This window comes from Kickxella alabastrina (assembly GCF_025024165.1).
Source record: "Kickxella alabastrina strain RSA 675 chromosome Unknown BX661scaffold_7, whole genome shotgun sequence".
NCBI classification, from domain to species: Eukaryota; Fungi; Kickxellomycota; class Kickxellomycetes; order Kickxellales; family Kickxellaceae; genus Kickxella; species Kickxella alabastrina.
The window spans coordinates 687,881-712,932 of record NW_026251478.1 but is presented as its reverse complement, the minus strand read 5'-3'; the positions used below and the strand labels follow the sequence as shown (position 1 = coordinate 712,932).

Here is a 25,052-nt window from a genome sequence, read left to right as displayed (position 1 = left end):
CGCGCAAAACGAGTTCCAAGAATAAGTCCTTTGACCTTTTATAGTCTTGATAATAGACATGGCACGTAATTATAATACTTTTCACCGAAGTGGATAGTGGCTCCGCAGTGGACAAACTGGCGAGATCGGGGAGCGTGAACTGGTTAAAAGAGACGGAATCATATGTGTCCTCGCTGTATACTAAATTATAAGCCTCCAGGTTAGCCAGTGAGGGTAGGCGTGGAAGGAGCGCTGAAATCGTCTCAATCTCAATATCACCTGTAATGGTCAAGAAAGTAAGATTGGTCCAGTTGATCCTGTCTGCGTCAAGTTTTGGAGAATCGAAAATAAGATCCAACGCTGCTTGACCATCAATGCGCAGGCGGTTGAAAAATATGTTGGTCATCTCGTAGAAAGTATCCACGTCCGTCGCATCGCAACATCTTATACCAATCTTGAAGTTTCCAAATCCGCTGAATTTATGCCAGAAAAACGACTTGATCGCTTGAGTTGATCCCAAAACGTGAATATTGGGAATGTACGCGGGAAACAGAGCAGTGCTGATTTCCTTAATATCGGAATTCCAATTATCAAGACGCAGGTACTCAAGAGCAGGAAAGCTGATCTGGAAACTATGGCAGAGCTCGGAACCCCCAGCGTCCGTCCTCGCATGCTGAGAATTAACAAGAAAGCCAATACTCAGCTTTTTCAGTTGGGCAAAATTGATGCTGCCAGAGGTTTGGCTGCTGGCAAAACTGGTCCATGAATAGTCAGAAGGATAATCGCGCAAATTCAGAGTTTTGAGCGCATCGGCGTTTACCCTTGGCAGACTTTCCACGGTTGTGGGGCTCATGTTAAGAGAAAGATGGGCGAGTGTGTCTGAAAACGCAGGCACAGAAATCGGATAGAAAAGATTATGGTTGAGGCTTGTCACAGTTGCTGCAAACTGATCGACAAGGTGTCTGACAAATGCACCACCTGCAACATTATAATTGGGAGGTTCGATATTGAGTTGGAGTACATTTGGGAACCTGCCGGCCAAATCTGCAGCAAGCTTCAAAACGCTGTCGCTCTCATCTCCGTCAAAATTATCGGGTACATAGCCGCGAGAGTCTATTGGCAATCCGTAAAAACTGAAGCGCAGGGCTTTAACCCTGTCCACTCAACACCGGTATGCTGCAGCTCGCTAACAATGGCTTTCAGCAATTTCAAAGGGCTTTCGCGAGTATTGACTTCAAAAAATACAGACCTGACATGGCTCTGACTGCCAAGCAACATGATTCCAGGGATATCTGATTCTACGACTAGATCCCAACTCAACTCGTTGAGTTTCTGATTCGGAACAAAAATATAGCGAATTGATGCGCTCGAGCAAATAATCGGCAGTGCCAGCCTTCTCCACTGCTGGCACACGCCTGCCAGTGCTGCGAATTCGCGTCGCAGGTGCTGCGTGGCGACTACATAATTCAGGATCATCAAGACAATGTCGTCGAGCAAATGGAATTTAGCCATTTTGGTAATAAAAAAATAGTTGGCAACAAAAAGAGAAAGAAGAGAAGAGAGATGAAGATATTTTATATATTAATGGGCAGATGGATGGTGGCAAGCGTTGTTACGGAAAAAAATAAGTGATCATAAATGTTTTGCAACATAAATTCATTTTAAATGGTCGATCCAAAAAACAAGCTATTTTGTCACGCTTTATTTGCTTCCCCAAAACAGAATTTCAACAACAATCAAGTACCTAGGAAAAGCGCTGCCACTATATATACCTTGTAAATGTCAGTTTTTATTACTTAAATGCTATAATAAGAGAATATTCGCAAAATAAATGCACTAGGTCACTTAAATGTAATACTTTTCAGATGAAGATAAACAGCTCCGTATTTGCCAACAAAACCATTATAGCAAAAATCACATCTATAAATTATTTAACATATGGTAATGCCAAGATACAATGGTTCCGTTAGGCAAAATATAAAAAAGTACAAAAACAGACTAAAGTTGAATAGAATTTAATGTCCATCGCGCCACCTTGCCCGCCACAGATCAATTGCAGACCTGGATACATGCTCCTATCATAAACTATTTTAGGGGCAGTGTGGTCGAGAGCTTTTCAGACGTGGGTATAACTGCCTGGCGGTAGAAGCTGTTCGGCTCCAGAAAACAGTAGTTGTATTTTGTTTACCAAGTGCCATAGCCGAGAACTAAAACAAAAGAGCTTAACAATTGGCGGTTTGGGGGAGGGGTGTAGTTTTTATTTTTTCTTTAAAAAATTAAGCAGTAGATTCAGAGATCAATAAAACATAGCTCTTTCCCCTTTTTCGCATTGTTTTTGTGTCGTTTGTCTTGCGTTGCTTGATAACGCAATCAATACTCAGGAAATGAAAAACAACAACAATAAAAAACACACACACACCAAACACAAACGTTTTTTGGTTTTCCAGAAATGGCGAAACAAGAACAACGATTATTATCACACGCTTCATTGTTCGTCCAAAAAATTAAGTGAATTGTTTTTTGGGATTGTGTCAATAACCGCACGCACGTGAATGCTAAAAAAATGTCACCCAGGTTGGTTAACTCGAACTTTTTTTAAAATTTTTGCTGGTGATATGAGCAAAATAAAAGTGCATGACACTACAACTGTAAAAAATGTACTGTCGTTGAAAAAATGAAAATTTTGTAAATGAAGAAATCCCAACCTTTTTTAATGTTGTTTTGTGTCGGATTGTATGTAGAGTGTGCAGTCGGAGAAGGAAAAAATGTGGGTTTGATATAGACACTTTTGAACGACCAAAGAAAAAAGAAAGGCTTGGAAGCCCCAATCTATATATTGAACGAAATAAAAAACAGGATTTAATTTCTTTCTTTCCGTTCTTGGGTACTTCAAAAAGAAAAAAAAGAACCCAAATCCTCCTCCCCTTCCTCTTCCCGAAAGGGAGAACCGATACAACCTGCGTCACAAATTCTATTCATTTATTCATTTTAGTACATCCGCCTAACTTTTTTTTTACCTCTCCCTCTTCCCTTCTTCAATCTCTTTTCACTCCTTTCTTTTGTTTTTTTTATTTAGTTCCTTTCCTCCCTCATCATTGCATTTTTTAATCTTTTTTCATCAAGCATAAACACCCAAATAAAAAACAAACAAAAAACAAAAAAAGCTCAAACCTTTTTTCATTATTTTTCATTTGTATTGCATCATGTCATTGGCAGGAACAGAAACACCAATGGACGCACACCCCCCTAACGATAGTTCCAACAATGTCAGCGGCACCGAAATGCTATCGAGTAATCCAGAGCCCGTTTACCGATTCTACCTCAGTCCGCCGCCAACCGCACCAATGCAGACAGGAATACCAGGGTATCAGACAGCCCAGCATCAGCCGCAGCCGCAGCCAATGTACCCGACATCAATGGGTATGATGGCATATAACCCTTATATGACCATGTCGCCACCGCCAGGACCAGGGCCACAGGGGCCACCACAGATGGCCGGGGTTGGGGCATTTGGACAGCCGGCATTTTATGCCCAACACACACAGCATCACCACCCTCACCAGCACCAGCACCAGGCTATGTATTTTCCGTCGGCATACGGTATGGCAGCTATGCAAATGCCCAATGCAAGCGCAGTGTCTTTGGCTGCACCTACGCCTATGCCAGCCTCTTCTGCCGGCTTAACAGCTTCTGGCAATGTGGCGGTTTCGCAGGCAGCGGCAAGTGAACGTGGGGAGGTGGATTTGACCCGGACTCGGACGCCGATAGTTAATGAGGCTGGGGTGCCGATGGGCGGATTTGGGTTGGATCGTGATGGGCAGTATATTGAGATTAAGTTTCCTACTTTTGGGCAGGCGCAGGTGCAGCAGATGCTCCAGCAGCTGCATATCAGCCAGCAGCCGCAGGTGCAGGCTCAGCCAGTGGTGACACAGGTTCCGGTGGCTGTCAGGCCACCAGCAGCCAAACAGCAGCAGCAAGAGCAGCCGACGCAGCCAGCCACGCCCGTTAGCAGTGCGGCCCCAGTTGGACCAACGCCACCGCCACAGGCCACCGCCACAGCGTCCGCCAGTAAGCTCGAAACCACATCATTGCAGAGCACAGGCGAAATCAGCATCTACGATGCCGAAGGCTTTGCCAACGCGCACATGGAAGACATAGTTTTTGAAAGCAAGGCGTTTTTCTGGAAGATTGAAAACTGGGATAAGTTGGAGCGCCGCGCGACCAGTGAAATGTTCCGATGCGGCGGACACATGTGGCGAATCCTCCTGCGACCCTTTGGCAGTTCGCATAAGGGCGTTTTGTCTCTGTTTTTGGAGTGCTTGGGTGCGGTGGATTCGAGCGAGGATTGGCGGTGCACGTGCCGCTTTGTCCTTGCTGTGGCGAATCCCGAGGAGCCTGAGCATAATACCCACGGGGCGGCGTATCATTGCTTCCACAAGAATAACCCGAATTGGGGGTTCACGCGGTTTATGAAGCTGGCTGATCTGAGAACAGCGCAGGTGCCGGGCGTCAGGCCGTATATTGAGGACGGTGCCTGCACTATTGCCGCGTACCTGCATGTCATCAAGGAACCCAGCCAGTGAAAAAATAAAAATTTTAATACATTTTTGAAATGATAGCCAGTAAAAAATAAAAATGATATGGAATTGTTTATTTTTATTTCCCTTAATCCTGAACTGGTCTTGGAACTATCTCGGTCATGGCAACGCCACTAGTGATTGCAGTGGCGGCGGCGGCGGCAGGCATCTGCGCCGCAGCCCTTCCATAATAGGCAATCAGTGCTAGCTGCAAGGTGCAAAACGCAGCGCCAATAATATTCGGCACCAGCATAAACGGATTATTGTGCAAATACCCGTAAGTAGCCCACAAAACGTTGTTAAAAAACGCCAGTATAGCCAAGGAAGGCAGCAGCACAGAGGCGTCCCTCAGCCTAATAACATTACCAACCTGGCTAAGTGGCGAAGCCAACACAGCCAAGGGCATTAGGCAGCAGACAGTACTGAATACCTCCAGTGCCACGGGGCTCTCCGAATGGTCAATGTAACCAACGGTCAGGACGCCGGTCAGTGTTGTAAAGAGAAAGCAGTTCTCCACGTGGGTGCGTATTATGGATAGGCACCAGAAACACCAGAGGATGTATATGGAGATGAACATTCCGATAAAGTTTACGCTGGCGATTGTATGGTCTTGATGGATAAGACCATATTTGAGCCAAAGTACCGAGCTACAATAAAATAAAATAAAAGCAAATTGGTTTTTTATTATTAAAATGTTGAAAAAAATATACCTTTTGAAATTGTATTTTTTTTACTTTAGTTTTAGTTGTGTACCTGAGGAACGACAGCGTGAACTGGAGCATTGGAACAGTGGTTTTTGTGTTCTGTGCTCGCCGAAGCGCTGTGATGACAGATAACTGGCTGGCGGACATGGCGACGTTGGCGCAGGCGGCCAAGATGGGTATTAAAGTCATTTGAATGTGAAAATTATTTAAATTTGAAAATGCAACAATGAATATAAAAGAGTATTCAAAACTTTAGAGAAAAGGAAGCGTTTTTTTATCTTTTTTATTTTAAAAATAGACACCCAAGTAAGCTGTAAAAAAATAATTGTTGATTTTTTACTTTGTTTTCTGTAAAGAAATTCGACACTAAAGAAGAAAAAAGAAAAAAAGCATCCCCCCTGCCATACTGGGTCAAGTTTTATCTGCGGCTGCTGCGGTGCTGGCGCTCAGGGGTTCTTGACCGGTAGTCGCGCGCAGTACTGCGGCGGCCATACGCGTCGTCACGTCTGGACCGCCTATAGTCGTCGTCGCGGCGGCGGCTCCGTCCATAGCGGTCCTCTGAGGGGTCCCTTCGGCTGCTTCGCCGGCGACTGCGGCTGCGGCTGCGGCTCCTGTCCTGCGACGGCGACGGCGACCGCAGCCGCCTGGTACCGCGCGACTCGCGGCTCGGTGACCTATGCTTGCTCTCCAGCCCTATGCGGTCCGCGTACTTCTCCTCCATGCGCCTCTGCAGCTCACGAATGCGGTCACCTACCGGGTCAGCCGCCACCGGGTTAGTCGTGCCCAGCACCGGCCATGCCAAGCCACCACCGCTAGCAGACGAGGGAGCAGAGCCAGCCAGCATAGCCGCTGGGTCAACCGAGCTCGGCAGCGACGCAGTAGCCGCCAACGTAGGCACCCCAGGCAGCCCGGCACCCAGCGACCTCTGTGGCTTATTAATGGCATTCTTCGAATGATTAACCTTCAACGGCCGATCAGCCATCATCATCCCGTTCATCTGCAGTGCTGCCTGCGCCGTAGCCATTTCAGAAAACTCCACAAAAGCAAAGCGCGTCGGCTGCATGCCGTCGCCGGCCATTTTAACGTAAGCCACAGGACCACATGCGGAGAAGAAATCCATCAGTTGCTGTTCATTGACGCCGGCGGCAATGTTACCGACATAAACTGTGCGCGAAATCTCCTCGGCCTTGAGCGGGTCAAACTGCAGGATGGACGGGTGAATGAGTGCTTGGACCAAGGGCGGAATCGCATTCAGGTTGCGCGGCCGGCCGGCCATCTGCGCTACCACCGCGGGATTAGCCAACGGCATCGCGTGCGCTGTCCCAGCCGCATGTGTTGAGAGAATAACAGGGTGTATTGGGTGCTGCACCGGCGGATGTGCAAACGTTATGGGGGCAGTAATCATTGGTGGGTCCTCGGATGCCACTATGAGCGCACGGTCGGCTAGCTCAGTTCCGGAAAGGAAGAGAGCGGCTTTGGCGCTGGCTGCGTCATGGAAATCCACCGACGCCTCTTGCACTTCAGGGTTGATTACACTCGGTCGGATGGTGAGCGTGACCACTTGTCCGAGGAAGGAAAAGAGCTTGGACAGGATTTCCTTGTCCACGTGTTTGGAAATATTCGTCACTTTTATGCGGCAAGACATGTTGAAAAGTAAATAAAATAACAAGGAAAAAATTAAATTTTGGTTTTTGGTTTTGGTAAAGGCTGGAGAAACGCTATGTAATTAAAATAAAGATTGCGGAAATTATTTTATTTATTTATTAATATCACAATGCCATCTATTATTATATGGGTCGAGTTTAATCACCTGATATTTTAGATATAAGCTCCGACTCCAAATGTATCCAGCACTGATGGATAAAATATTGGAGAAACCCAAGAAGTATGTGGGTGCCCATTACCAGGACAAAGAATCTAAAACCTAAATATGAGACGCAGTTGGCAGGAGTTGACCGAAGACAGGTGCACAAGGCTGGTCAAGAACCTCCAAAGGAAGTGTGCAAAAACAAGCAACAGTGTTTGTAAATAAGATTATATACAAACAGCACGACTGGTACAAGGGGTAATATAACCTACAGATTGAATGGGAGATGAAGAGACCCTTGGTGCCTGAAAAACGCCGATTGTTGATGAAAACTCCAATTTCAACAAACATTTAAATACCAAATCTGCGACAAGACAAAGACGACGGCCTGTAAATGTGGCCGCAGACGATAGCAATGAGAACAGCAGGTGTGCACAGCAACTATCTGGCCATACCTGATTCTACAACTGGCAGATAGAGTGCTCGGATTTAGCTTTATTAAAATCTCGGCAGAAACTTCCACCACCAGGCAATTAGACCCAGGTCTGGAGAACTTTGTTATAGGGGCATGTAGTCAGGTTTTGCAATAGGGCCCATCTTGGGTAAGGTGACACAGTAGAAAATCAGTCTAAATCGTTAACTTTAGTTTTTGTTTTCATTTATTTTGCATCACGCTCAATAGATCTATTTCTCTCTCAGACTGGATGATTTATGAAAATATCTCGCCCGGCAATGCAAATGATGGGTCCAGTGTTGCATTGTGGCTGCTTCTTTCCCGTCTGCTTGCCCTGCCCCTAACAGTAAGGTTAAATCACCAGAGGTGGGCGAGATTGAAGGCAACCACTGGTAATATTCCTTAGCTCCAGAGCCATGGTGGAATGTGCCACCAGTCCGAATTCTAGGTGGTCATCTATCCACTGTCATGCTATGTGGGGCATGGTTGCTGTACTCGCATCTCTGCTGCAATCTGTTGTCTGTGGCTGTTGCATCCGCTGCCACCTCTTCTTGGGCGTAATCCCTGACTATTCTTCCTAGAGGATCTGCTGGCCATTTTCTTCTTCCAGCAGTTGTATATAAACCCGATTCTTTCTGCGATCTGTCTCTGGGTGCTGGTCTCGATTGTCGCTAGTCCTGTGAACTCCTTGTATCTAAACTGGTCAATGTGGCAAAACTTAATGCCCTTGAACATGGCCTCCTTGATGTCCAGCGCCCGCTCCTCCAAGAGCAGAATAGACAGTGCTAATGTAAATGTATGGGCACACATAACCCTCTGCAAGTTGTAACCCTATCTCTTTTGAGCTCCAGCATCAATGGTGGAAGGACCGTGGACCCGCGCTTGCAGACCAGCATGTGCCTATGGGTCTTTAGCTGCCGGCAGTCTCAAGGGCACCACTGCATTTCTTCCTCTGGGTGCGCGCCCCTGTACCAACTAAAATTATTCTTGTTAATACAAAATAACATAGAGCGTTTTGTTTTGTTTATTGCTTTGTGTTGAAAGTGAGACTTTACTGAGCGACAAATAATACATATTCTTATTATATTTTCTTTACATTTTTGTGTAAATTTTTTCTTTACTTGCTTTACTGTGTGCCAAGTCATTTGTTCATGTAAGTGGTAGGAGATGGAAAACATTTATTTAGCTGCTTTTTTTACAAATTATTTGTTTATTTTCTATATATACAAGATTACACTATCTTTTACTCTACTTGCCACTTGAATCCATTATTATTATAAATAACAGCAACAGCAACAGCATCATTTTATTGCAACAATGAGGGGAATTCCAGATATCAGCAGCCTTTCTTTTTATTTGGCAGATGCAATAACGATCTTGCTACCATCTAACCAAAAGCAAGAAATTGTCTTTTGCTCTTTTCAAAAGCGTTAAAGCCCAGTGCGTGTGCCTTGTCCTGGCTGCGCTGGTATTTATGCGTGGTGCGGGATTTTTTAATTTCTCGGCATACTTGTCCTACCCGTGCTGGCTATGTACCCGGGCTCCTCCGAACGGTCCTTTACACTGTAAGTGCGGCTAACATATACAGAGAATATGCGTGTGACAAGTATAGCATATTTTACTAGTGCGCCGAGATTCTGCTATATACAACCATTGTCGTGTTTATCTTTGGACCGGAAACTCAAAGCTATTTGAATGTGATTATCCAAGCTTTAAGTTTATCATGTGCATGAGTTTAACAAAATCACACAAAAGAAAGTGGACAACGTTACCATCAATAATACAAAGCAGCTTCCTAACAGATTTCTTTTGGAAAACATTCACAGGGATTTTATATTTGACACCAACGAGTGCATGCTTTTTTTTGAATGCTATTATTCATTTCATCTGGCGCTCTATGCTGCTCCAGTTTATTGTCGAGTTTATATTTTAAATGCTGGATGCCCTCCAGATTGTGCTAAATGACAAGATCATGTTTTTTTTGACTCATCCTTTCAATTCAGCTGGCACAATGGCTATGCAACATTATTGCTCATAACCTTAAAGCCACTGCCCCAAAGCATAATTACACCTCTCAATATTACGTAAAGTTTAAAACAAAAAAGTAACCAGCGCATTGAAATTGGAAATATTTTGACCCCCTCTTACCGGAGATGGCTTGGGTAAAACCCACAGTAATAATAAATTTTTGGGCACTAATATTCTAAAAGATATACTGTCATTGCATAATTCCAGCGCAAAGATATTTAGTTTTGCAATTAGGTCAGGAATCGTACTGAATCAAATTGGATTGCTGGCGTTGACCCTGTTTGCTATCAGAATAATATATTATTCTCTTGAATGGCTAATAAGAAATACCTTGGGTCAAAAACGTATTGGAACAGTAACAAAAACAATATGAGCGGTATAAACGTCTTGAAAAAATGAGCAAATTATTTTTTGAGAATAAGATCAATAAAGATGTTTAAATGAGAGTGCAAATTTTGGTTGGATACCAAGCTTCAGGATAGCAAAACAATACATTCGAGTTTGCTTTGTAAAGATCATTGATTTTGTTTGTATGGTTTATTGTTGGCGCTATTGATAATACTATAGATGACGTTAACTTATACCTGACTGTATATATGCTTTTACGGAGGAGTTCCGTACTATTGGGTTTATAATCAGCGGCGCATTATCCTTCCAGCTTGAAAATTATTTGAAGTACATTGATGTGTTGATTGGCAGACTAGATAATGTTTTCCCACAAATTTACAGAATATTAACAATATTTAAAATGCAGAAAATCAGCTGGTATGAGATTATATCAGCACACTGCCTTGCACAACTACTACTAAACTAGAGTCAACTGTTGAAATGAATGGCTGCTACTTTGCATGGAGAACCAAAAATATGCTGGCGGATATACCACTCAAAGTCAATGATACAAAGCTTGTAGCTGTGGTTGGCAAAACTGGCTCTGGAAAATCTCTACTTTTATCCATGTGCAGTGAGGCGGAAATGACCCAAGGATCAGGCCAAATGGTTGGGACCATCAGCTACCTCGAACAGTCGCCATGGATTATGAACAACACCATGGGCGCAAACATTATATTTGGCCGCACTTTTGACGAGCAGCTTTATTGGGGGTTATTTACGCGTGCGCGCTTACAGAGGAGTTAAAGACGTGTCCTAAAAGCGACTTGATAATAATTCGCAAACGCAGGATAAAAATATTGGGAGATCAGCATCCCCAGTTGGCACTAGCTAGAACAATCTATTCGTGCGCAGATGTCTACATTTTGGACGACCCACTGTCTGCAGTTGATGCTCACATCAAGCAACACATCTATTGGTTGATGGCGATCAACTGATTAACCAGTCTTGGCTGTTTAGCCACACAAACAATAAGTCACACAGTGACCAGAGCAATATGCTCTCTTCCTTTACCTTTCACAGTGCATAGCACTTCTAGTTATTAAATATACTTTATAGGATTATACTTTATCTACACATTCATAGGACATCCTATATTCCAACAACATCATTGACAACATTTTGCTTAGCAGGGGTATTTGGCCGGCAAGCTTCGCGTTGTTTCTACAACCTCAGAGTACTTGTTTCCATATTCCAACCAGATTATTAGTATGTATAATGGAAAGGCCATTGTCAGCCTCCAAATACCCCGTATATATACTATTTCTCTGTCAGAGGTGCTGTCAGCAATTGAATGCGCAAATTTGTGCAATGGTGCAAATGGTGGTTCCAACAATGGCGACACCAAAAGCAACACTGATGACAACACTCAGCAACAGTGCGTATTACAAACCGGAAAATAAACTACAATTGGCAAAAAACAAAAAAATTCTAGCTCAGCCTCTTTGATAACTTGGTTTTATATTAATAATGCAAAGTATATTGCAAAACTATAGGGCATTTTATTTTTAATTAACGTAGTGGTATTAAGAGTTTAACATATTAAGCTGCAAACCAATTGCTGCAAACATAATACTATTTTGTACATGTCTAGCAGTTTGACCAGTACCGCTGTCCATGACGCAATTATCTCTTATCTAAAAAGAAGTATTATATGCAAGTTGTTAGTATTTGCACTTGGCAAAATTAACTTGATAAATAATGTGCTATTTAAAGACTATAGCAATGCCAAAGTCAAGCATAGCTTTATTCATGGATTGATTTACGCACCATTATCATTTTTCGATAGTAACACCAGACAAAAAGTCGAATTTGAATACAACAGTGTATCATTGGGCGTTGGTTGGATTACCATAGCATTTTTCGAAAAGAGTGTGCTGCATGTGGTAAAGATACTGCTGGCATTATACCGAGTGCTCATTACTGCACCGCAGCTGTTTTTGACAATTCTGTTGCTTTTGTGGACGAAGATGAAAACTCATTCATTTGTAGATTATATCAATGAATTTATCAAAAAAATGTACATGAGTTCATGTGTAGGACTGACAAAAGTAGAAGACTCCTTAGCAGACGGCAAGCAAATGATTCGCTTGTTTGGGGTAGAGCCGCATTTCACTATGCTTTATATTAAAAAACAAGCACACGCATTGATATAGCTACAGAATCGTACAAGGGCTTAAATTATGCAGCCGATAAATTAGTTATCCATTTTTATATCATTTCAAACAACTTATGTAATTTTGCAATCCCAAATTTTCAAAACCAAGATAGCATTTTCAGACATGGTACTTTTCAAAAGAATCATTAAAAAAGTAACTACTCATTCATATCATTTGACTGATATTCCTGCTAAATTATAACAATTGTCTACACGGGCCAACATGTTTATAAAGTACGCAGGCATGGAGCCCGAGGCACCATACATTGTTCAAGATAGTTGGCTCAAGGAAGCGTGGCTGGAAAATGGTTAAATTGAATTTTACAATTTCAGCATGAAGTGCCGCAGTGATCTGGAGCCAGCACTGAAAATATTAATTTGACCATTAAGCCAGTAAAAAAATTGGCATTGTTGGCCATACAGGTGCAACCAAGTCTACACTTGTTACCGTGCACAAGCCTGAAGTGGAACTTTACAACAGTGGCTTGATAGTAATTAATGGACAGGATATTGCAGCTATTGGTGTCGGTGATCTGCGTCCAGCGCTAGGCATCATCCCACAGGAATCGATCATGTTCAGCGGCACTTTTGCTGAAAACTTAAACCCACCCATGGAGTTTACCAAGAAAAATATGTGGCTGGCGCTGGAAAAGTGCAGCATGACAGGTATTGTTCAGCCATAAAAGAAAGCAGATGGTGCTGATGATGACATAAGTTATGAAATTCAAAATTCCGACGCCAGCGACAGGCAAATTCAGGATTTGAGATACTAGGAAAAGCCCTGGAATAACTCAGACTGGCTAATGCGCTTTGTCAGACTGAAATTTGACAAATAGCTGCAGCTGGAAATAAAGCCAAGGTTTATCAAAACACACCCGCCGAACAAGATAGCCAGCGACAGCAACATCAGACTGGGCGGCGGCCAGAAGCAACTGTTTAGTCTGTGCCGCATGCTTATGCGCAGGCGCAAAATCCTTGTTCTTGACGAGGCCACAGCCAACGTAGACCTGGAAACCGACGGGAACATGCAAAGCTGATAAAAAAGGATTTTGGCGACTGCATTGTGCTCATTATAGCCCATCGCTTGGAGATAATGATGAACAGCGACCACATCATTGTCATGGAGGGTGGCGAGATTGTCGAGACTGGTGCTCCTCAAGCTTTGTTGAAGGGCAGACTTTTTGCTGACGTTGTTCGCACCAGCGATTTTGATGAGTAATCATTTTTCAAATTCAAAGTTTTAATCATTAAAGGCCAAGTGTTTACAAAATATTATCAGCAAAATAATATTAGTGTGGTTTTGGCTGTGTCTATATTCAATTAAGCCATTTCTTGAATTTGATTTCTTAGCCATCACAAAAAGGTAATTTAACGTTATTTGTTCTAGTACATATGAACATATAAATAATAAATTCGAATGCTACATTGTTCTACATATAAAATTTTGATTTTGAGACACTTTGAGCAGACATGTAATTGCAATAACCAACTGAAAAACAGAGCATATTTCAGGCACAAGCTGTTGCTGCACAATGCACACATAATAAAGCTTGGTGCGCATAAAGAGAGGGAGCGAAATGATTGCGTGGAAATTGTTTTGTATATTTTGTATGTTGGCGGATGGTGGGTAGCCATAATTTATATGATCAGCTGTATCTCTGTGTTTATGTTATCTTGGTTATCTTGGTTTTCATTATTTGGCGGTGTGCCATTGTACCAGTGCTCTGATGTTGGTAGTGGGGTTGGAAATGGGGTTAGTAATTGCGCGGGGTTTCACGCCTGATAAGCTATATTTATTTCCCCAAAAACTAAACTTCAACAATAAAGAGCATCAAAACCATTCGATTGACTTTGGTTTAATGAGATTCTTTATTTAAGATAGCCTGTGGTGAGCTTGGAGCCCAACAAGATAGAAGGGTGAATGGAAAGAAAAGAGAGAAGAAAAAGCGACTGGAAAACTGAAAAATGAGAATGAAAAATATATTTTTGGATATTTGTTTGCATAAAAGTTTAGGGGTTAAAGGGACATGGCTTGAGTGGGTTAGTATACAAAAATAGAGGTGTAATTTTAGTACTAAAACCTTACGAGACTCTTGCATACATGGCGCTTCTAACCTGTAAATATTTTTGAGGAACCAGTATAGTAATGATTTCGGTCACAAAATTTACTATCTTGCACAACCATTTAAAAATGAATTTATGTTGCAAAACATTTGTGCTCACTTATTTTTTTCCACAGCAACGCTTGCCACCATCCATTTGCCCATTATTACATAAAATATATTCATCTCTTGTTTCTCTTGTTTCTCTTTCTTCTTCCTATTTGTCTACATCCCAACTTTTTAAATACTTTGAAGCCATTTAGTGAAACTGCTCAATCTCCACCACTGTTTATCTTATATTTTATCCTTTTGTTGCCAACTGTTTTTCTTACCAAAATGGCCAACTTCCACTTGCCCAACAACATCGTATTGATGATCCTGAACTGTGTAGTCGCCAAGCCTGCCACGAAGCACCTGCCACGTGAATTTCAGTACTGGCAGGCGTGTGCCAGCAGTGGAGAAGGCTGGCCTGCCGATCATCTGCTCGAGCGCAGGAATTCGGTGCATTTCTGTTTCGAATCGGATCCCAACATCCAAGTTTGGTACCAGCCCTAGAATCAGATATCCCTGAATTATAATGCTTGGTGACAGAGCTACGTCAGGTCTGTATTTTTTGAATTTGAAGCTGGCAAACACTTTTTGGATTTCCTGGAAGCTATTGTTAGCGAGCTGCAGCATACCAGCGTTGCGTGGACTGGCGTTAAAGCCTGCTTCAGGTTTCGCAGACATTTAGTGGTTTCACGGCTATTACCCATTGTTCTTAACAAAAAATCGAGCGACGGCGTTTTAAAGCTTGCTGCGGATCTGGCCGACAGCTTTCCAAATGTACTCGAGCTTAATACTAAAACTCCAATTCCAATATCGATGTTAGTGCATTGTGAGTACCTTGTCGATAGGTTTGCAGTAACTGTGACAAGCTTCAAACATAATCTTTTCTATCCGATTTCTGTGCTTGCGCTTTCGACACACTCGCCCATCTTTCTCTTATCATGAGCCCCAACCGTGGAAACCCTCCCAAGGGTAAATCCGATGCGCTCAAACTCTGAAGTTGCCGATTATCCTGCTACTATTCATGGGCCAGTTTTGCCACGGCCAAACCTCTGGCAGCATCAACTTTGCCCAACTGAAAAGCTAGATATTTATTTATCACATTACACTTCTGAGCTCAGTCATATTCCAGATGAGCTTTCCTGCTCTTGAGTACCTGCGTCTTGATAATTGGCACTCTGATATTAAGGAAATCAGCACTGCGCTGTTTCCCGGTACATTCCCAATATTCACGTTTTGGGATCAATTCAAGCGATCAAGTCGTTTTTCTGGCACAAATCAGCGGATTTGGAACTTCAAGATTGGTATAAGATGTTGCAATGCGACGGACGTGGATACTTTCTACGAGATGACCAACAGATTTTTCAACCGCCTGCGCATTGATGGTCAAGCAGCGTTGGATCTTATTTTCGATTCTCCAAAACTTGACGCAGACAGGATCAACTGGCCAATCTTACTTTCTTGCCATTAGAGGTGATATTGAGATTGAGACGATTTCAGCGCTCCTTCCTCGCCTACCCTCACTGGCTAACCTGGAGGCTTGTGATTTTATACAGCGAGGACACATATACCGACGCTCTTGACCAGTTTACCCCCGATCTCGCCAGTTTGTCCACTGCGGGCCACTATCCACTTCGGTGAAAAGTATCAAACTTACGTATAATGGAGGTGATTATATTTGTGGATCAATGGAAGACGGAGCGTGCAACTCATTTTGCGCGTGCCTTCCCTGACCTTTTTATTTGTAGATCCCGACTTTGGTGAATGCTTTGGGCTTTTGAAGGAAAAGTACGGTCCCGAGTATCCTCATTTGGCGACATCGATTTTTTTGATGTATCACAGGATTACTGAGTTTTCATTTAGCAGGTTTGCGATTTATTTAATTAATTTCAGTCTTGCATTTAAATTACGCATAGTTGTAAATGCAAAAATTGGTTCTATGCTGTTAATGTAGCCCTGGAACTGAGTGAATGTTTTGCATTGTAAAGAGCTGATTGTTATGTATAAATGTGTATTTAATAAAAAGTACTATTGACCATATAAATACCAGATAGAAAAATTAAACTGCAATTGGTTGTCTTGCCAAAATACACAATTACTTTTTCGTTTTAGCCACACAGGACAAAGACTGGTTAACCAATTGTTTTGTGAATTTTTTGTATAGTGAAACTGCCGATGTGGATGGATTGGCAGATAACTTCATGAAGTATTTGCTTTTAAATTACATATATCAAATCATTTTGACATATAAGAACTATAATTTACAGTATGTAGTGTTATGTAAAAGGGGAGGTGTGGGGAGCACTATTATAATAATGTTAAAGGATAGTGTTAAATTATAAAGTTTTATTATTAATGTTTCTAAAGTGCTATTATCGTCGACCTCATCTTATATATGTCTCAATGTCTTTGTGGACACACTGGAGTTGTGTGCTCCGTTTGCGAGAACTGGTCCTTATGAAAGTAACCGGGTCTCTGATATGGAATTATTGGCGTATCTGTATACGTGCGCTCAGCGCATCTATTTCGAGACAGACAGTATGTGTCATCAGATGGCGAGTCACGTGCAGGCAGACCGTATATGTTTATTTTTATGTCGGCAATTTGATATATTTTTTTTTTTTTTTTTTATTTTATTATTTCTTAGTATGTCTGGATGCAGTAGTGGCGTCTGATTTAGTCCCCTGTAATTTGGTCAATATCAGATCCATCAGCAAGCTGGCAGGAATCTGTCTCGTGATTCTTGCCCTCAGGTCTACCTCCATATCCTCAGGCTGCGTAACAGTGGATAAATACCAACAATTGGCAACAAATGTGGTTCAGATAAATTAATATTAGGCCGTTTAGGGTGTATTTTCATTTTTTTTAAAAAAATAGACTCAGCAGTTGCAGATAAATACATGAGCATCCATTTTTTGCGTGCCTCGCTTAATATAACCATAAAAATAACTGAAACAAAAATGCATTCATCATTAAAAAAAGAAAAACTACAATTCATTTCTCTTAGGCGGTGGACGTCGAGAACGACGATCTTGAATAAAGGATATTCGTCCACCAATACTTGATAGCGTGATACGCGACAAACGTAGAAACCAACCCAACACCAGCCAACGCAGTGATACCTAGGATCCTCGCAGCAGACCAAACATGCGGCCTTGACAGCAACAAAGAGGCGTAGCCGACTGAGGGCTTCTGGTTATAGCCGCCATCCTCTGGAACACACTGGCAATCTGCCCGTCACGCACAGAGACATAGACGGGCGCAGTAAGCTTAAGCTCACGACAGTAAATGTCCGGCGGCTGGTCGCCTCTCTGCTCCACATAATCCAAGTCACTCTTGTAGCAACAAATATGACCGGAACATTATCCAACGAATAATTCTTGCGCAAGTTCGTCAAGTACGAGAACGAATTAGGGTCGCTCGAGTCATAAACCATTACCAAAAGGTCGCAGGCCTCCAGCTGCCGCCGACTCTGCAGCACGCTGGTATCGTAGGGTCCAAACTCCTGCATCACAAGGTATTTCTCCGACCCTTGACATCCACCGAGTTAACTGTGGTGGTTGACCGTGTCGTGGGCGCGTAGTCTTCAGAGAATGGTTTCTTGGCAAACGCCCTGATGAGCGACGACTTGCCTGACCCAGATGCACCCACGACGTAGCACAGAAACACACTGCGCGGCAGCTTGCCCTTCTTGCGCCGACGAAGCGCACCATGGCCGAGCCCGCCCTGACGCCCAACCAAACGAATGCCATCGCGGATATCTCCAGGATAACCAAAGTACGCGAGGTACGCCAAGGTCTGCTTGTGATCCAAAAGCGTCGTCATGCTCCACTGTGCCAACCACCCCTCCAGAGTGACAAAGCCCGCGGCATTGGTGACAGTGGAGTCGGGGAATTTATTGTGCTTCCACGGAATGCCGGTGACAGCTGAATATTTGCTCGAGCTCGTCAGCACAAAAGCGCTGTCGCCGTCCGCGTCATAGCGCTTGAAGATCTCTGTAAGGAAGGAGTAGCCGTGCGGACTGAGCTCCACGCAGCAGTCAGAGGGCACGTCGAACTCAGGACACAAAAAGTCCTCGCGTAAACTGAGATCGTCGCCGTAACCAAACCGCCGCAGCACCATCCATGTGGTTTCCACGCGGCCTCGTTGAATAAACAGCAGGTGGAGGTAAAGGAAGCCCTCGACATTCAGGCCGCCGGAAACCACGCCGTCAGGCCGACTGGCCTTGACAATCTCCTTGACCCCCTCGAGCTCACGCTGTTGCAACGGCGTATTAAAGCACTTGCGCTGGAAATCATTCAGCTCGGCGTCGTTCAGAATTCCGTCGCCGTCCATGTCACACAGGCGGAAAATGCGCACCAGGGCGTCCGAGCACCTTTGCTTCATAACGTGATCGCGGGCATCATACAGCGGCCGTGTGGGGTGCAAAACGGCCTTTTGCGCAAAATAAAACAGCTCTGATACGTTGAGCAGGGCCTTGGCCGAGCACTCGACGCAGATTTCAATCTCCCGGTACTCGTTCATTATGGGGACAACCTCGTCCTCCAGCACAGTGCTGTGCCCAGTGTCTTCGTCGCGTAAGTCGACCTTGTTGCCCACTAGGATCACTGGCAGGTTAATCCCCTGTAGTCGCAAGAGTGGAAGCCAGTATTCGTGAACGCGCTGGAAGCTGCTGCGATCATCGACGGCGTAGGCAATGCAGACCACGTTGGCTTTTCGCAGCTCTGTCTCGAGGATCTCGTGCGACTCGCTCGCCGACGATGTATCTATTATGTGCGTCGTGACGTTCTCCGGCGTGACTTCGGGCGGTATGGTGACCTCGGGCACGACCGCCTGAACCTAGATAGAGAAAAAAGTAAAAAAAAAGTATGTCTTTATCCGTTTTATGCTATTTTGAATTTGGTAATGCAATTGAAAGGCAGCAAAGTAGAAAATATAAAGGGTGGTAGTAAGGATGCTTGGGGATTTGGAAATGGGAAATGAGAAATGCAAACTTACATTTAATATAAAAGTCTCTTTAATTAGAGCAGTGACCAATGTGCTTTTGCCAACGCCATCTAGATTGTGAGTGTTAAACAAAAAAGAAAGGAAGTGTTGGTTTTTAAATTTTTTTAAGCGAGTTTCAATTTGAAGGGTCCTTTAATGAAAGTGCCAAAATTTTTTCTCAAGGTTGTTGAATCATACCATCGCCGACCAGAACAATACGAATGTCGTCGCGCATATTAGTGTGCTCGGTTTATGTGTATGTGTGTATGTTTGCCGACGCCTTTAATGCACACTGTGAAATAAAAAATGAAAAAGAAAAATGAAAAAAGAGAATTGAGATTTCTACAAATAAAAATGAAGAGATAAAAAAATGAAAGAGGAGACAAAATCCTTAGTCTAATCATTCGGTTCCAAGAAATAGGAAAATACGTGAAATCCCGCTGCTCAAGTCTGATAATAAAAAATAAATGATGAGTTGCAGATCAGATCGCGGCTTTTGCATTGAGTCTTGCTTTTTAAACACATGTCTCGGACAAAGTAACAAAAATAAAAGGGCTGCCCATGATTAACAAGTTTCTCGCAGGACTTTGCCACATGCGCCAATTAATTGCGTGACGGCTCAAAAAGTACCTGCACGTGACAATATGCAAATTTCCCCTTTTATTAATTTTTATGTGCATTGGCAAGCAGCAGGCCACGCGTTGGCGTCATCACCATCCTTGCTTTCTTGCAATGAAAATTACAGCTTTATTAATTGTTTTTGTATTTATTACGACCTCCTTGTAAATTTCCGTTCTTTTTATTTCTGTGCACAACACCAACACACAATGTCGTTTAGGAGCGCCAAATTCCGGCAGGCGTGTCTGACCTGGGTACACACGCGAACCAAATTCATTTTACACCTCGCCCGCTATTCAGCTCGTGCATTGCACACTAATTTGGTTTTTAGTTCTCTCTCCATTTTCCTTGTAGATTTCCCAGCTCTCTGGCGAACCCATAGCAAGCACAGATGACCTGGTTGACGCGCGCATATTGATAGACATCACAACTGAGGCCGACCCGGAGCACTTTGCCACAGCATCGCTTGTGCTCAGCAGTAACGCAGGCGAGCCAAACCTCGACGGACTCGCCCAGCTAGCGCGGCTCCTCCTGCGGTACTTTGAGCACGGCACGATGGGTAGGCAAATGGTGCGCGAGTGCGTGCCCGGAGTAAACAGTCTGGCGACCGTGCCATTCGACGACCTATGGCGGCTCGTTGTACTTGTTGTTTCAGTGACACTGCTGAGCGAGTGCAATGGCGCAAGTTGCCTGTACGACGAGTTGGACGAAGACACCCGAAGCGAGCTGAGGAGCGGTGTGGATGCCGTTTGGGGTATGGAAGAGGAGAGAAGTGTAGTTGTGGATTTGGATTTGAGCATCAGTGAGGTGAGCCGGGTGAGTGCAGGCCAGATAATGGGAGCAAGTAGGAGGGGCGGGCCGATGGAGGCCAGTACGTCTAATGATACGTCGCACGATAGCTTTACCAGCGTACGCACGTCATTTCAGCCATTCCAGTCCGCGCACTCGTCTGTCTCCAACCAGCAGCCGCTGGCTTCCGAGTCGCGACTCTTGATTTCTGAAAATCAGCAGCAGCCAGCGCTGCTGTGCATTGCGTCCAGTGTGGACAGGGAGTCAATAGGAAGCATTGCGTCAACGGACTCGGGAAGCAGCGAGCCGCGCGGCTCGCTGATTGGGTTCCGCATGACCGAAGACATGGATGATGCAGGGAGCACGACGTCGACGGACTCGTATGTGTCGCGGTTCAGCCAGGAGCTGGCAGAGTTTGGCCCCGAGGCAACGTCAATAGGGCTGTCGGGGCCGGACAGCGCAGCGGCATATGTCTTTTTGCTCAACACAGTGACATATCTCGCTCTGGGCGTGTACCTGCTGGCGACCACAGCGGTGCCGCCTGCAAAGTCACCAGCTGGGCGGGACTACGGCGATTTGCTGCGCGGTATTGCGCAGGTGGCGGCGGTCTCCGTAGCATCGGCCATTGCGAGCTTAGCGTGGGTGCAGCTGCTGCGGCGACAGACGCGCAAGGTTGTTTGGCTAACGACACTGGGCATCCCGGTGGTCAGCACGGCCACGGCACTGTGGGCCACCACGCAGGTGTTCCGCATCCCGGGAGTTGAGGAGCTGGTCGGGTACCGTGTGCGGAGCTGCCTGGTTGTCGGTACAGCCGTGATCCTGGCTGTGCGGTTTGGCTGGACCATCTCGCACCAGCGCGTGCAGATTGAGCGCAGCGTCGGAGTGATCTCTCTAGCGTGCGATGTTGTTTTGCAGAACAAAGCGCTTTACGGGTTTTCCGTCCTTTTGCTCGCACTGTATTGTGCGTTTGCCGTTGTGTCAGCTATTTTTGCCTCGCGGCTGCCTCTTCTCTCGCTTTCCCTGCAGTGGCACACGTGGGGTGTGCCGGCGTACATGGCGGTGTCGTTTGCGTGGATATCGGCGGTGTTTGTGCAGTTCCTTAGATCTGTCGTGTCGTGCGTGGTCAGCCAGTGGTACTTCCACCGCCACGATCCCGGCGAACCACTTGTTTTGCATACGCTGCAGGCGGCGGCAATGGCGGCACTGACCAGGCAACTGGGTACCGTGGTCCTGTCTGCATCACTCCTTTTGCGGCCAAGTTAATTCACCTCCTAGAGCTATGCTTGCGGTGGATGGTCAGCTTACTTCGTATTGTGCCGCTGTCATTAGTGTCGATGCTTTTGGGCCGCCCAATGCACTTGGCCGATGCACTGGGTAACTATGCTGTGGTATATGCAGGATTCAGTGGCAAGGGGTTTTTTGAGTCATCAAGGTTTGTCAGAACGCTGCTGGGAAAGCACAACTTGCTGCATTCACCTGTTGTCTCCCTGGTCAAGTCATCCATGACATGCCTTGCGCTTTTGCTCTCTGTGCTCACAGGCTACACGCTGGGCGTGCATGCCATTGGTCAAAAGTCCACGCACTCTGCGCTCGTTGCCCTAGCGGGCAGTACTATGCCATTTGCCCTATTGCAGCTAGTGACCCACATGCTTTCTTGCACCGTCGAGTCCCTCGTGGTCTGTTATGCAATTGATTTGGAGCTCAACACGTGCCATTCGGTTGATGTTTCTGATGTGATGTTTATTTTACGTTAATTGGAAAATGCCTCTAGGGTTTTGCTCACCAGGATGAGCGAATCCATGAAACCATTGATAGTTACGCGGAGCGTGCGTAGGTTGCTTGAGCGAAAGGTTACAAGAAGGGCTGAGTCTTCGGTTTGGATTGTGCGGTGGATTTTGTCGCCCGAAATGTCGCGGTCGACTTGGAGCGCATTCATCGCGATGGTTGCCTGGTGGGCACTGGGGAAGGGCACGCGGAGCGTGGTTGTGTGCGGCAATGCGGTAGAGTCCATTTGAAATTGTTTATTACTACTATTCCTATTATAATGTCGATATGGTTTGTTTGATAAATGAAATACTATTTGTAATTTTTGCAAATGTCAATTAATAACGTAAAAAGGGAGTGGAGATGGGAGTAGTGTGAGCTGCATTATCTTTTTGGTGCTTATGGGCAACAAGACTGATTGACTTGTGCCGTTGGTTTTGCGCTTTGGCGGACAATTTCCACCGCCAGAAAATTAGACCCAGGTCTAGGTAACCCCCGACTACTCTTTTCTTAGAATAGCTTTGTTATAGGGGCATGTAGCTAGGTCTTCAATAGAGCCTATGATGGGCAAAATGGCGCGGTAGACAATTGGTCTTAATCATTTACTTTAGTTAGAATATATTACTTGTTTATTATCCCGCTCAATAGATCTACTCTTTTATTCATAATACCACAAATTATTGGTGTAACAATTGTTCCCTGGCTCTATTGCCACAAGTTAAACTATTTAGATTTTATTTTGCATTTACAACTATGCGTAATTTCAAATGCAAGACAATGTATGAAATTATTTAAATAAATCGTCAAAGCTGCTAAATGAAAACTCAGTAATCCTCTAAGGTGTCACACAAATGATTTCACTCAAATGGGGATACTCGGCGCCATATTCTTCCTTTAAAAGCCCAAAGCATTCACCAAAGTCGGGCTCTACAAATAAAAAGGTCAGGGAAGGCACGCGCAAAACGAGTTCCAAGAATAAGTCCTTTGATCTTTTATAGTCTTGATAATAGACATGGCACGTAATTATAATACTTTTCACCGAAGTGGATAGTGGCTCCGCAGTGGACAAACTGGCAAGATCGGGGAGCGTGAACTGGTTAAAAGAGACGGAATCATATGTGTCCTCGCTGTGTACCAAATCACAAGCCTCCAGGTTAGCCAGTGAGGGTAGGCGTGGAAGGAGCGCTGAAATCGTCTCAATCTCAATATCACCTGTAATGGTCAAGAAAGTAAGATTGGTCCAGTTGATCCTGTCTGCGTCAAGTTTTGGAGAATCGAAAATAAGATCCAACGCTGCTTGACCATCAATGCGCAGGCGGTTGAAAAATCTGTTGGTCATCTCGTAGAAAGTATCCACGTCCGTCGCATCACAACATCTTATACCAATCTTGAAGTTTCCAAATCCGCTGAATTTGTGCCAGAAAAACGACTTGATCGCTTGAATTGATCCCAAAACGTGAATATTGGGAATGTACGCGGGAAACAGCGCAGTGCTGATTTCCTTAATATCAGAGTGCCAATTATCAAGACGCAGGTACTCAAGAGCAGGAAAGCTCATCTGGAAACTACGGCAGAGCTCGAACCCCAGCGTCGTCTCGCATGTTGAGAATTAAAGAAACAATACTCAGCTTTTCAGTTGGGCAAAATTGATGCTGCAGAGGTTTAGATGCTGGCAAAACTGGCCCATGAATAGTCAGAAGGATAATCACGCAACTTCAGAGCTTTGAGTGTATCGGGTTTACCCTTGGGAGGCTTTCCACGTCCAGGGGCTCATTATAAGAGAAAGATGGGCGAGTGTGTCTGAAAACGCAGGCACATAAATCGGATAGAAAAGATTATGTTTGAAGCTTGTCACAGTTACTGCAAACCTATCGACAAGGTCTGACAATGCACTAATAGCGACATTGGAATTGAGGTTTTAGTATGAAGCTCGAGACATTTGGAAACCTGTCGACCAGATCCGCAGCAAGCTTTAAAACGCCGTCGCTCGATTTTTTGTTAAGAACAATGGGTAAATAGCCGTGAAAGCCACTAAATGTCTGCGAAACCTGAAATGCAGGGCTTTAACGCCAGTCCACGCAACGCTGGTATGCTGCAGCTCGCTAACAATAGCTTCCAGGAAATCCAAAAAGTGTTTGCCAGCTTCAAATTCAAAAATACAGACTGATGTAGCTCTGACCACCAAGCATTATAATTTCAGGGATATCTGATTCTAGGCTGGTACCAAACTTGGATTGTTGGGATCCCGATTCGAAACAAATGCACCGAATTCCTGCGCTCGAGCAGATATCGGCAGGCCAGCCTTCTCCATGCTGGCACACGCCTGCCAGTACTGAAAATTCACGTGGCAGGTGCTTCGTGGCAGGCTTGGCGACTACACAGTTCAGGATCATCAATACGATGTCGTTGGGCAAGTGGAAGTTGTCCATTTTGTAAGAAAAACAGTCGGCAACAAAAGATAAAAATAAGATAAAAGTGGTGGAGATTGAACAGTTTCACTAAATGGCTTCAAAGTATTTAAAAAGTTGGGATGTAGACAAATAGAAGAAAAAGAGAAAAAAGAAAAAAGATAAATATTTTATTAATAATGGGCAAATGGATGGGCAAGCGTTGCTGCGGAAAAAATAAGTGAGCACAAATGTTTTGCAACA

The 25,052-nt window shown here is 44.4% G+C and overlaps 9 protein-coding genes across 9 annotated transcripts; 4 read left to right on the top strand and 5 right to left on the bottom strand.

Moving 5' to 3' along the window:
* Nucleotides 1-2,881: 2,881 nt before the first annotated feature.
* Nucleotides 2,882-4,624, top strand: BX661DRAFT_180538 (uncharacterized protein). The gene has a single exon (XM_051535496.1). It carries the CDS (start codon nt 3,183-3,185, stop codon nt 4,560-4,562), a length of 1,380 nt encoding a protein of 459 aa, XP_051392881.1. The 5' UTR covers nt 2,882-3,182; the 3' UTR covers nt 4,563-4,624.
* On the bottom strand, nt 4,601-5,588 carry BX661DRAFT_180536 (sugar efflux transporter for intercellular exchange-domain-containing protein). Its single transcript, XM_051535495.1, has 2 exons — nt 5,310-5,588; nt 4,601-5,203 (listed from the first exon to the last, which is right to left on the bottom strand). Exons 1-2 carry the CDS (start codon nt 5,447-5,449, stop codon nt 4,645-4,647), a joined length of 699 nt encoding a protein of 232 aa, XP_051392880.1. The 5' UTR covers nt 5,450-5,588; the 3' UTR covers nt 4,601-4,644.
* A 2-nt stretch (nt 5,589-5,590) lies between these two features.
* BX661DRAFT_204631 (uncharacterized protein) lies at nt 5,591-7,004 on the bottom strand. Its single transcript, XM_051538566.1, has 2 exons — nt 6,015-7,004; nt 5,591-5,953 (listed from the first exon to the last, which is right to left on the bottom strand). Exons 1-2 carry the CDS (start codon nt 6,903-6,905, stop codon nt 5,672-5,674), a joined length of 1,173 nt encoding a protein of 390 aa, XP_051392879.1. The 5' UTR covers nt 6,906-7,004; the 3' UTR covers nt 5,591-5,671.
* Nucleotides 7,005-10,348: 3,344 nt separating this feature from the next.
* On the top strand, nt 10,349-13,313 carry BX661DRAFT_223807 (P-loop containing nucleoside triphosphate hydrolase protein; the record flags this gene model as incomplete). Its single annotated transcript, XM_051538890.1, has 4 exons — nt 10,349-10,660; nt 12,518-12,746; nt 13,005-13,095; nt 13,128-13,313. The coding sequence occupies exons 1-4, from the start codon at nt 10,378-10,380 to the stop codon at nt 13,311-13,313; spliced, it is 789 nt and encodes a 262-aa protein (XP_051392878.1). The 5' UTR covers nt 10,349-10,377.
* Nucleotides 13,314-15,185: 1,872 nt separating this feature from the next.
* BX661DRAFT_170217 (uncharacterized protein) lies at nt 15,186-15,885 on the top strand (the record flags this gene model as incomplete). The annotated part of the gene is made up of 3 exons (XM_051533594.1): nt 15,186-15,216; nt 15,366-15,629; nt 15,716-15,885. The coding sequence occupies 3 exons, from the start codon at nt 15,186-15,188 to the stop codon at nt 15,883-15,885; spliced, it is 465 nt and encodes a 154-aa protein (XP_051392877.1).
* A 1,309-nt stretch (nt 15,886-17,194) lies between these two features.
* On the bottom strand, nt 17,195-19,684 carry BX661DRAFT_180529 (P-loop containing nucleoside triphosphate hydrolase protein). The gene is given in 7 exon segments (XM_051535494.1): nt 17,195-17,398; nt 17,428-17,579; nt 17,600-17,767; nt 17,782-19,083; nt 19,243-19,301; nt 19,429-19,465; nt 19,529-19,684. 6 exon segments carry the CDS (start codon nt 19,463-19,465, stop codon nt 17,248-17,250), a joined length of 1,869 nt encoding a protein of 622 aa, XP_051392876.1. The 5' UTR covers nt 19,529-19,684; the 3' UTR covers nt 17,195-17,247.
* A 257-nt stretch (nt 19,685-19,941) lies between these two features.
* Nucleotides 19,942-22,022, top strand: BX661DRAFT_92377 (uncharacterized protein). The gene is made up of 2 exons (XM_051539594.1): nt 19,942-20,102; nt 20,231-22,022. Exon 2 carries the CDS (start codon nt 20,404-20,406, stop codon nt 21,898-21,900), a length of 1,497 nt encoding a protein of 498 aa, XP_051392875.1. The 5' UTR covers nt 19,942-20,102; nt 20,231-20,403; the 3' UTR covers nt 21,901-22,022.
* A 365-nt stretch (nt 22,023-22,387) lies between these two features.
* BX661DRAFT_142169 (CTAG/Pcc1 family) lies at nt 22,388-22,648 on the bottom strand (the record flags this gene model as incomplete). The annotated part of the gene is made up of 1 exon (XM_051532929.1): nt 22,388-22,648. The coding sequence occupies one exon, from the start codon at nt 22,646-22,648 to the stop codon at nt 22,388-22,390; it is 261 nt and encodes an 86-aa protein (XP_051392874.1).
* Nucleotides 22,649-23,225: 577 nt separating this feature from the next.
* Nucleotides 23,226-24,830, bottom strand: BX661DRAFT_197570 (uncharacterized protein; the record flags this gene model as incomplete). The annotated part of the gene is made up of 3 exons (XM_051538143.1): nt 23,226-23,236; nt 23,434-23,966; nt 24,667-24,830. 3 exons carry the CDS (start codon nt 24,828-24,830, stop codon nt 23,226-23,228), a joined length of 708 nt encoding a protein of 235 aa, XP_051392873.1.
* Between the last annotated feature and the right edge of the window lie 222 nt (nt 24,831-25,052).

Excerpts from the sequence above, each read along its gene's own strand:
- BX661DRAFT_180538 (XM_051535496.1), top strand. The coding sequence starts at position 3,183 with ATGTCATTGGCAGGAACAGAAACACCAATGGACGCACACCCCCCTAAC.
- BX661DRAFT_204631 (XM_051538566.1), bottom strand. The coding sequence starts at position 6,905 with ATGTCTTGCCGCATAAAAGTGACGAATATTTCCAAACACGTGGACAAG. Across the intron at positions 5,954-6,014 it reads ACCCGGTGGCGGCTGACCCG|GGCTGGAGAGCAAGCATAGG; the intron begins GTAGGTGACCGC and ends CGGACCGCATAG.
- BX661DRAFT_180536 (XM_051535495.1), bottom strand. The coding sequence starts at position 5,449 with ATGACTTTAATACCCATCTTGGCCGCCTGCGCCAACGTCGCCATGTCC. Across the intron at positions 5,204-5,309 it reads TTCACGCTGTCGTTCCTCAG|CTCGGTACTTTGGCTCAAAT; the intron begins GTACACAACTAA and ends ATTTTATTGTAG.
- BX661DRAFT_180529 (XM_051535494.1), bottom strand. The coding sequence starts at position 19,465 with ATGCGCGACGACATTCGTATTGTTCTGGTCGGCGATG. Across the intron at positions 19,302-19,428 it reads TATTGTTCTGGTCGGCGATG|ATGGCGTTGGCAAAAGCACA; the intron begins GTATGATTCAAC and ends CTCACAATCTAG. Across the intron at positions 17,399-17,427 it reads GCTATAACCAGAAGCCCTCA|GCCGCATGTTTGGTCTGCTG; the intron begins GTCGGCTACGCC and ends GTTGCTGTCAAG.
- BX661DRAFT_92377 (XM_051539594.1), top strand. The coding sequence starts at position 20,404 with ATGGGTAGGCAAATGGTGCGCGAGTGCGTGCCCGGAGTAAACAGTCTG.